The sequence below is a fragment of the Spermophilus citellus genome, assembly GCF_964194105.1.
Source record: "Spermophilus citellus genome assembly, chromosome: 2".
Classification (NCBI taxonomy): Eukaryota; Metazoa; Chordata; class Mammalia; order Rodentia; family Sciuridae; genus Spermophilus; species Spermophilus citellus.
The window spans coordinates 243,297,433-243,307,844 of NC_138183.1; the positions used below are offsets into that span (position 1 = coordinate 243,297,433).

Sequence of the window (10,412 nt, forward strand, 5' to 3'; positions counted from 1 at the left end):
AAAAATAAAATAAAAGAAAAAATAAAACTTGAACATGTGCATGGTGTCTTTCCATTTGCAAGGGGCTTCATATCTTGTTTGATGGTTTTTCTACGGAAACATCTCAAGCCCTTGCCATGTGCTGACCTCCAAGGGCCCTGCACTGACTGGAGGAGGTGACCCCAGAGACTTTAAGAGTACTCCTGAGCTGAGGTTTGAAGGCAGCCCAAGAGTTGGCAAGAACCCATGGCTGAGAAGGATAAGGTATTCCAGGCAGGAGTTCTGCCAAAAGCACAGAGATATGAGAGAACATGGTGTTTCAGAGAAATCCTGCTAACTCAGTGTGTCTGAGAGATTGTGGGAGGGTGAGGTGTGACCATGGGTGCAAGGTCTCAGAAGTAAGAAGGGGCATGAGGAAGTAAATGGAGGAGATTCCAGGGGAGTATTCCCATACTAGGGAGTCTGAGCGACACCCTATCCACGACGGGATACCATGGCAGGGTTTTTAACAGGGGAACGTGATATGATCAAAGTCTTAAAAATATTGAGATTTTTAACTGATGTTTCAAGAGTGCACAAGAAGTGAATCTAAAGGCAGGGAGAACAGTCAGTTCCATGGCTGCTGTTAATGCAGACAAGAAATGAAGAGGATTGGAAATAAAGGAGGACCTGCAGTCTTGGAGGAAAAGGGTGGCCTCAGGGTAGGTGAGAGATGATCAGTCTGCTCCTGTTGGAGCCATACGCAAATTTTGGCTCAGAGTGATTATCTGACTCTCAGAGCTCACACAGCTCTTTGGCAATGAAAGTGGGAGAATATGCACCCCTATTCTGGAAATGTATACCTGTATCTTTCGTTCTTGACATGCTTAGATGACTCTAGGCCACAGAACTTGCCTGAAGGCGGGAGTTCAGATAGGTCATTTCTGAAACCCCTCATAGCACCTGCCATGATCTGTCCACGGTGCATGTTTAGTAAATGTAAAGTAGACATGCAGGGAAATCCTTTTTGCAGCTTCCTAACTTGCTTTTCGTGCTCATCCCCTCAGGCACCACTGGCTCATGGCAGAGACCAATCTCACCTTAGTGACCAAATTCCTCCTGATGGCATTCACCGAATATCCTGAACGGGCATTCCCCCTTTTCCTCTTGTTCTTGTGTATCTATCTCATCACTCTGTCGGGGAACTTGGGGATGATCATTCTCATCCGCATGGACCGCCGGCTCCACACCCCGATGTACTTCTTTCTGCGTCACCTCTCTTTCATGGATATCTGTTACTCGTCTGTCACCGTTCCCCAGACAATGGCCATGCTGTTGGAACACGGGGCAGCCTTATCCCACTCACGCTGTGCCGCTCAGTTCTTCCTCTTCACCTTCTTTGGTTCCATTGACTGCTACCTCCTGGCCATCATGGCCTACGACCGCTATGTGGCCGTGTGCCAACCGCTGCTCTATGTCACCATCATGACGCAGAAGGCCCAGCTGGGTTTTGTGTCCGGGGCTTACGTGGCTGGTCTCTTCAGCGCCTTGGTGAGGACGGTCTCAGCCTTCACTCTCTCCTTCTGTGGGAACGGTGAGATCGATTTCATTTTCTGTGACCTCCCTCCTCTGTTGAAGCTGACCTGTGGGGACAGCTACACTCAGGAAGTGGTCATTATCGTGTTCGCCATTTTTGTCCTCCCTGCTTGTATGGTGGTCATCTTGGTGTCCTACCTGTTCATCATGGTGGCCATCATGAGGATCCCTTCAGCTGGAGGCCGGGCCAAGACCTTCTCTACCTGTGCCTCCCACCTCACTGCAGTGTCCCTCTTCTTTGGCACCCTCATCTTCATGTACCTGAGGGATAACTCTGGCCAGTCCTCGGAAAAAGACAGGGTGGTGTCTGTGTTCTACACGACCGTGATTCCCATGTTGAACCCCCTCATCTACAGCCTGAGGAACAAGGAAGTGAAGGAGGCACTCAGGAATATTCTCAGCAGGATCCAGCTGTCCTAACATTGGAGAAGTCTTAGGGTCGCCCACTCTGTAGGGCCAGTTGTGGCAGGTAAAATGGTCGAGTGAGGCCCTCATGGTACAAAGCATAAAGAGAACCGGGACTTTCAGCACCAGAGAGAGGAAGGAAGAGAAGGAAAAGTTGAGGAAGAGAGTGGAATAAGAGCTATGACTCCCAGGACAAGTGGCAAAAGAATCTGAAATTAAATCTTGGGTCATCCAGATATGGCACACCTCACTGGTCTATGATTGTAGAACAAGATTATATTCACTTTGCAAAATTTTCTATGGAAGATTTCCACTGTATAGAAAAGTTAAAAATAATCTATAGTAAGCTCCTAACACTCAGTACTTGGATTCTGTCATCGCTAATATTTGGCTATATTTACTTCATCCCGTATGGATGATCCACCCATTAATTCATCTATCCATCAGTTCTTCCATCAGCCAGCCTTGTTGTTTGAATAATTTCAAGGTGAGTTGCAGACATTGGCATTGTCCTTCATCCTTATGCACCTCAGAGTCAATGCCATCAATTAGGATTTGATATTTAGATTCTATTCTATTTGATATTTAGATTCTATTCTGAGTTAAGGTAGTTTGGTGGCCCAGGTACTAAAGCTGACCCCGCTGAATGAATCCTTCAGATCCTGGTTGTGATTCCCAGGGATGCTTCACACGAATCTCTAGATGACAGCCACCCGTGATAACCTGCCTGTCAGTTGCTCTCAGCACTGGAAACACACCCTATTATTTCTTCTATCCCACCTATCTCAGCTCCCCAGTCATGTTGCAGACCTGAGAAGCCACTTGGTGAATTTTTACTATTCCCACTGCCCATAATGGTATCACATGCATGGGCTCTGTGTTCTCAGAGCTTCGGTTCACAGGGAGGCAGAGCATTGCTGCATTCCCTGGAGGGGTGGTGGGGAGGCATCCCAGCCTGTCCTGCTTCTCTGTATGCTGCACCACCTCAGGCTGCACCCAAAGCCTCCTAAAGGGTATTGGTTCTTGATCTTCACTTCTCCAACCACAGGTACCTTGCCTCAGTCAGTTTCCAGTTGCACGGGAAACTGACTCAGTCCCATCTACTCATTTTTTGCTCATTTTCTTTGATTGTTCATTTCCCAAACTCAAACTCCTTCTCTCCCTGCCACCTGGAATACCGAATAAACAAGATCCCGGTTGAACAAACGATGTGCAGAATTCTGGGAGGTGGAGGATGATGGTATCTGAGAAACAGATGATTCAAAACTCAGCTCCACAGAATAGTAACAGGATTTCAAAGTGGAAGAAGCAGATTTTATGAAAGGTGGAAGATTCAGAGAACACAGCCCCAGGGATACTCAATTTGAGATCACATAGTAAAATAAAACACATAGAAATCTTCGAAGACATTATGTTTCTCTTTAGAGGAAAGAATATTTTAAAACAAATATTATAATTTTTATAAGAAACATTTTAAATTTTAATAGAGTTTTGTCTGAGTATTGATGCTTAGGCTGCAAATGCATAGCTCCATTAAAGGGCGTGATTAATATATAATTCAAGTGTCCGTGTGTTACAGTGGTAGACAACCTTAAGCAAGAAGTTGGAGATCTTGAGTTAGTCATAGGAATTTCCCTTCTTGTTATGGTTTTTCATGAAATGTCCCCAAGAAGCTCATGTGTGAGACAATGCAAGAAAACTTAGAGGTGAAATTATTGGGTTAGGAGAGCGTTAACCTCATCAAAGTGATAATCCTGATAGGAATTAACGTGGTGGTGACTGCAGGCAGGTAGGGTGTGGCTGGAGGGGGTGGGTCACTGGGGATGTGCCCTTTGGTGTTTATATTTTGTCTGTGGTGAGGAGAGCTCTTTCTCCTCGTTGGTGGCGATGTCCTGAGCTGCTTTCTTATGCCACGTTCATCCGCCATTATGTTCTGCCTCACCTTGGGCCCAGAGCAAATGAAACTGGCGGTCTATGGACTGAGAACTCTGATGCTGTGAGCATCAAAACAAACATTTCCTCCTTTAATTGTTCTCGTCAGGTCTTTTGGTCACAGCAGTGTAAAAGTTGACCCAAACACTCTTGCTTTAAAAAGGCAATATTGAGTCTGGAAAAAAAGCAGTACACTGAAGAGTTATTTGCTCCCTTAGAATCTACCAGAAGGCAGGGGGTACATGATGAATGGAAAGGGAGTACCAAGAGAATGACTTGTCAGGTCCAAGGATACATTTCACTGCCTCCTTCTGGTTAAATTATAAGCAGGAACTTGAAGACTTCTATTCAAGATCAAAGGGTTAAGTGAGAAGGTTGTAGGAACTTATGAAACTCCAAGTTGTAGGTAAGACTCCATTTACTTTTTTTTTTTTACTACGAAAAGAGCTTAGCAAAAGTTGAAAAATGCATTCTATTTATGTATGAAAGGGGACATGAGGCTCAGTTAGGAATAAATTAAGAGTAGTTGATAATAGGGAGGTCAGTGGGTTGTTGCTTCTGTATGGTGTTAGTATTTCTGTCCAACTTTCTGCACATTGTGATGAATTTATTTAAACAATCTGTGATTTTTTTTATTCAGTTATTTTGATTCTAAAAGTTCTGCTTTAATAGAAAACGCATGATTTCTGATAACTCATTAAAAACCTGCTTTTGGATTACAAATAGAATCATAACAGGGTCCAGCAATACCAGTTCTGGGTATACATTTAATAGAATTGAAATCATCATCTCCAACATCTTTCCACCCCTGTCCCCATGTTCATTGCAGCCAAGAGGTAGAGGCAATACAAATGTCCATTGATAGATGAATGGATAAAGAAAAGGTGATATATATGTACAAGGGATACTATTCAGCCCATGAAAAAAGGAAATCCTACCATTTGTGACAACATGGATGAACATAGAGGACAATATGCTCAATGATTTAAGCAAGCCACGGAAAGACAAATACTGCAGAACTCTGCTTACGTGAAGTATTGAACCTGGTCACACTCATAGAAGAAGAGAGTAGGATGGTGGTTCCTAGGGTCAGGAGGAAAGGGGGAATTATTTTATGGGTATAATTACAGTAAGACAAATAAGCAAGACAAATAAGTTCTAGAGATCTGTTGTACAACATAGTACCTACAGCTAACGATATGATAGTTATATTAAGAAGAAAGAAGAAAGGTCTTATCTTAAATGTTCTTAACACAAGAAATCAACCACTCAACCAGCAAAAACAAAACAAAATACAACACAACAATAACAATAACAACAAACAACCCAGAATACAACAAAAAAAGAAAATCCAAAAAAGAACATGAGAAAAAATTTGCACCTTGATTGTAGTATTATGAGTATATTTATATGTCCAAACTCAGTAAAATGTTTACATCAAGTAAATGCAATGTTTTTGTGTACCTGTTATAACTCAATAAAGTTTAAATTCTGCTTTTGGATATACATGCTTAGGGAAAACTAGGCCATTCAGATCAGGAAACACCATCTACTGGGAAGTTTTGAATGTGGCTATAATATCTAAAAGGAGACGAAAAAGATCATCTGATGTGAAAGCATGGAAATCCAGCTCAATGAGGGGATGAGGGACATGGTGCCGCACCTGCACCCTGCCTGTCTCATGCCTGGCCCTCGTGTGGCTCCTCACACCACCTTCCTCAGGTATTTGCCAAGGAGAGCTTCACTTTTAGGTTACGGTCCTTTGGAAGCTGTCAAAGAAGGGGTTTGTTGGTGTCAGGTAGGGTCTTAGAAGACCCTCCCACCATTTTTCACCCACACATGAATGAGATGTTCTGAGGACCGCAGTGGAAGAAAAAAGGCCACGGTCCTTGAAGGGAAGTGCAAATCAGCAGATTTTATTTTATTTTGGTGGCAGAAGATGTGAGCAATGTGACATGATTCTGAGGTGCCAAGAAAGGGCCTAGTTCCTTTTTAAATTCCTTTTTTTTCCCCCAAATCCTTTGCTTGAAATTTGCCTGTTTGACCTTTCCTGGAGAACGCAGGATATGGTGGAAAGAGGGCTGAGTGATGACCGCTACCAACCAGCTGTGTGTCCTTCCACAAAGGAATCCGCTAGTTCTGTATTTAATTTTCTCCGTCTGCAAAATAAGGCAGAAAGTTGAATAAGGGAATTCTAAGGATCCTTCTGTGGCCTGAGAGTTCATATATCTATTGGGGATTTTTATTTCACCAGCACTGGGGCTCAGACCTATGTGATAGGCAAACACTCCCACTGAGCTACATCCCCAGCCCTCTGTTTGGGCTTTAACTTTGATGACATTTAAGTTACTTGAGAAGGGACCCTTTTGCCAGCCACAAAAGGACTGTCTCAGAACTCTTTCCAGGGATGGGTTTGGATGGGGAGAGAACATTTGAGAACCAGGCAATTAAGTCCAGGAATGGGGGCCAAGTCTCAGGAAGGAATGTCCAGAGACAAAATTTCTACACGCTTTATTCACTCTAGAAGGTCAAGCAGAAAACTTAAAGAAACCCCCAAGCAGCAGCGGTCTTTCCAATGCCTTGTTGATGGCAGATAGGATGTGAATGTGAACTTTTAAAGCACCTTCAGTTCTGCCACCTGTCGCCTCTCTCAATCTCTGTGGGATTCCTAAAGTACAGGGCAGTGGCAATTGCTCTGACCCTCCCTGCCATTTTGTGGCGAAGATCTATTCTTTTGAGTTCTCAGAGCAGCATCTTTCTAATCTTGGAAATGCCCCTTCCTTAATTCTAACCAAGTGGTTCACAGGAGTACTTCCATCTCCCTGTAAATACCATCCTTCTAGTCTTCACTGACTGGCCAACATGGGCCAATCCCTGTCTTCCATTTCTTGGCCTTCTGCCATCCGAAAGGATTTTTTTTTTTTGGTTTTAATTTTGCACTATAACAACTGGTTTTCATCTTCTTTGTGGTATGTAAAGTATGGGAACAACCAGAGGGATTTTCCCCCTCCCTAATTTGTGCAAGAAGTAGGTTTAGGAAGAAAATAAAGCTGATATTCAAGAGAAAATCACAGACAAAAGAGAAATTGCTCAATTCAGGAGTTGCTGGTCTCAGTTGTACCCCAGGCTTAGCTGCATCCTGGCCCATCCTCTAAATGATGTTGAGAAATTTCTGGTGTACACTTGAAGAATTCAGGATATTCCGGTAAATTCTGTGTGTTCAAGTTATACTAGGTTCTGGGCTTCTGTCATTTGCAACTAAGATCTCATTAAGAAACCCAAGGGCTATAGGTCATTCTCCCTCATGGTCTCATTCTCCAGGCCCATAAAGTGAAGGTTTGGACTGGATTCCTGAGTTCCTTCTGACTCCACCCTTCTGTGAGGTTCAGATGTGGAGACTCTGAGAAAACTTTGAGAAACCTTATAATGAAACAATTGAAGAAACTCCTCTTGGGACTATTTGCCTCTGGGAGTGTTTTGGGGCTAGGGGGCAGATATGCATAGAATTGCATCAAGATGAATTAACATGATTATCTGGTCATCTTTATTTGGGACATCTTCTTTGTTTGTGAGCAATAAGGGCCCATTGGGTAAAGTGCTGGATTATCAGTCATGGATGACAATCAACTTAATTGAGCCAACCACTAACAATCTTCCTATTTGGTGGCCTGGAACAGTTTGCCTGTGAATGGGAAAGCCTGGGTCATTTGACCTCTAATATTCCTATTAGTTCTAATAGCTGTGAGAGACTATAAAAATCCTGCAGTTCTAGAATATGTAAAGCTAAAGCAGGAATACCAATAATGAATTGAGAGAGAAGTTTTTGTGACAGGATAAGTCCTTCCAAAATCCTTCCAATGCAAATTTATTGGTACTAGGTGTTCCTCAGCCTTAAATTGGCATGAGATCCACCCAAGTGTGGATGGGGCAAGATAGTGACCATGGATCAGAGAGTGAGAATTGAAGATATATCCTTCTTATATCCTTCCTAGTATCCCCTCCAAGTCACAAGTCACAACTTCTGGGCTCCAGGGAACAGATATCCACTTGGAGCAAATCTTCTTTTTGGAAGAAGAGAGGGTTATTCTTTGCAACCAACTCAGATCAGGTCTTGGCCTTGTCTGATCTACTATGTCTAGCAAGGTGAGATTGCATGTGAATAGGTGGGTCTGAGTCCTTGCCATCAGCAGTGGCTGTGGTGATAGTCTGCAGAATAGAGCAGGGACCCAGGAAAGTACCCAAGAATTTCCTATCACTATCTACTCACCTGTAGCTTCATGCCATCTCTAAGCCAAGACCCTTTCTTTCCAAAAGTCTAGAAGGAAAATACAGACATGCAAGAATCCCTCAACCATTTCCAATTGTGGAATTTAGAGACCATTTTGTGAGTGTTTGCAGTATGGTATAGGAGTTAAGAGTGCTCATTCTGAGCCGGACTGCAGGATTCAAACCTTTGCCTCTTTCTGTGGGAATATTGCGTATCCACTTAAGCACTCATCTCTTATAAATGGGAGTAATAATAGTATGCAAGTCATGGGATCACTGTGTGGATTAAATGAGCTAGTGTATCAACCAATCAATCCATCCATCAATCATCTATTTTAGAAGAGTGAAGAGGCGTGCTATATAGATAGTAAGCAGTTAAAATAGTCTTTGCTATTATTATCTTGTTGGATTTTCCTTCAAAATTTGGTTCAGAGTTGTAGGTTTTAGGAAAAAATAATCTAAACTTCTTTTACTTTACTTTTATGGGTCCTAATACAATGTGTGAAAATATGACGAGAACTCATTTTGGAGGTTCATTTTCTAGAGCCGGCCACAGGGTGGCTGAATCAGCTTAATAATCATTTTAGTTTGCTTTTATATTAAGCCATTTAAGTTCATTTCATTTAACAGACAAATGATAAGTGCATTTGTTTATGTGTATGATGTGATGTTTTGATCAAAATGAACATTGTGGAAAGATGCAATCTACCTAATTAAGTAAGTTGAATTCATTCAACTTAATTCAATGCTTCCCGAAAGCAGGGTTTCAATGGCCTCTGCAGCCTGGGGAAGGGTTGTTCATGAAGTAGAACTGAGGGACTTAGCCATGGGACCCACTTCCTGATGGAAGAGAACACCTTTCTTAAAGGGCAAGGTGGTGTCACTTCCATAGCTCCTGGGGGATCTGTCTGGAAAAGTGTTCTTCCCCCAGACGCTGTTTCTTAGAATAATTGCTGCTTTGCTGCTTGGCATTGGGACAGTTTCTGAGCTTCTTTAGAGCTTTACTAAAGAGCATCCGTCCTTAGGAACTCTGGTTTTGTGGGATGCTAATAAAAAAGAAGTTCTGTGACTAAATAATATAGAGAAATCATGGTTTAGATAAAGTTGATGAGGTTTCTTAATTATAGGACTTTACCTATCTTCAAATGTGCTGTAATTCAATGACTCTCCATATAGGAATATAGCATAATGCGGTTTCCAAGCTCCAGATGTCCCAAGACACCTGGTGGTATGCAGGAGCCTTCTGTTAGTAGTTCTAAACCTTGCTTCACATTGCAATCACCAGGGAATGATGTCGGGCTCTTATACTCAGATACTCTGATTTAATTATTCAGGGGTACAACTGGGGCCTTGGGATTTTATTATTATTTTTAATTAAAAAGAATTTTTTTGGTACCAGGGATTGAACCCACAGGCACCTAACTACTGAGCCAGATCCCCAGCCCTTTCTATTTTTTATTTTGAGACAGGGTCTCACTAAGTTGCTGAGGGCCTCCCTAAATTGCTGAGGCTGGCTTTGAGTTTCAATCCTCCTGCCTCAGACTCCTGAGCTGCTGGGATTACAGGAACATGCCACTGCACCTGGCTGTGCCTTGGGATTTTAGAAACTCCCCAGGAGATTCTTATATGCAGCATAGCTTGAGAATTACTTCCCTGAAGTCGTCTTGTGTTGAGCAACTTCCGGATGGGCTTAGTTGACAGAGTGTTGGCCTGCTTTGAATTATTGTTTTGCCACCAAGAACCTCCTGGTTATCTCTGTATCTAGGTTTTAAAATTTTTTCATAAGACAGAAAAACATCAAAACTCTCTCAGTTCTCCTACAAGGAAGGAAGACATCACTGGGACTTTGGAGCAATCAGGCTCTTCAAGAACATGTCTTTATTATTTTCATTTGGTTTATGGCACAGGGTTCCTTTGCAGCCTGGGGAAGGGGTAGCAGAAGGTCAAGTGGGGCAAGAGCTCCCCAAAATGCTCCTCTAGGCACTGTCTCTAGATAGAGTTTTTGAGGATTAATTCTATCAGGTCGCCTGGGGTGCCCATTAACAATGTAGCTTCCTGCTCCCCATGAAAGATGCACTGTCCCCAAACCCATCATGTGGGACACTGGTGCTCACATGGTGGACAGATTCCCTGGGTAGCTCTTATGCATCCTGAGGTTTCAGAACCAGAGCCCTGATGCAGAACGTGGTCACCATCAAGTGTGTTCTGTTTCTCTGAAGGAAGTCTGTTCACAGCTCACTCGCACCTGCCTCTGT

General features: G+C 42.9%; 1 protein-coding gene across 1 annotated transcript; it reads left to right on the top strand.

Annotated features, from left to right (window-relative positions):
* Positions 1–1,038: 1,038 nt before the first annotated feature.
* On the top strand, positions 1,039–1,974 carry LOC308641174 (olfactory receptor 9Q1-like; the record flags this gene model as incomplete). The annotated part of the gene is made up of 1 exon (XM_081279484.1): positions 1,039–1,974. One exon carries the CDS (start codon positions 1,039–1,041, stop codon positions 1,972–1,974), a length of 936 nt encoding a protein of 311 aa, XP_081135610.1.
* Positions 1,975–10,412: the final 8,438 nt, after the last annotated feature.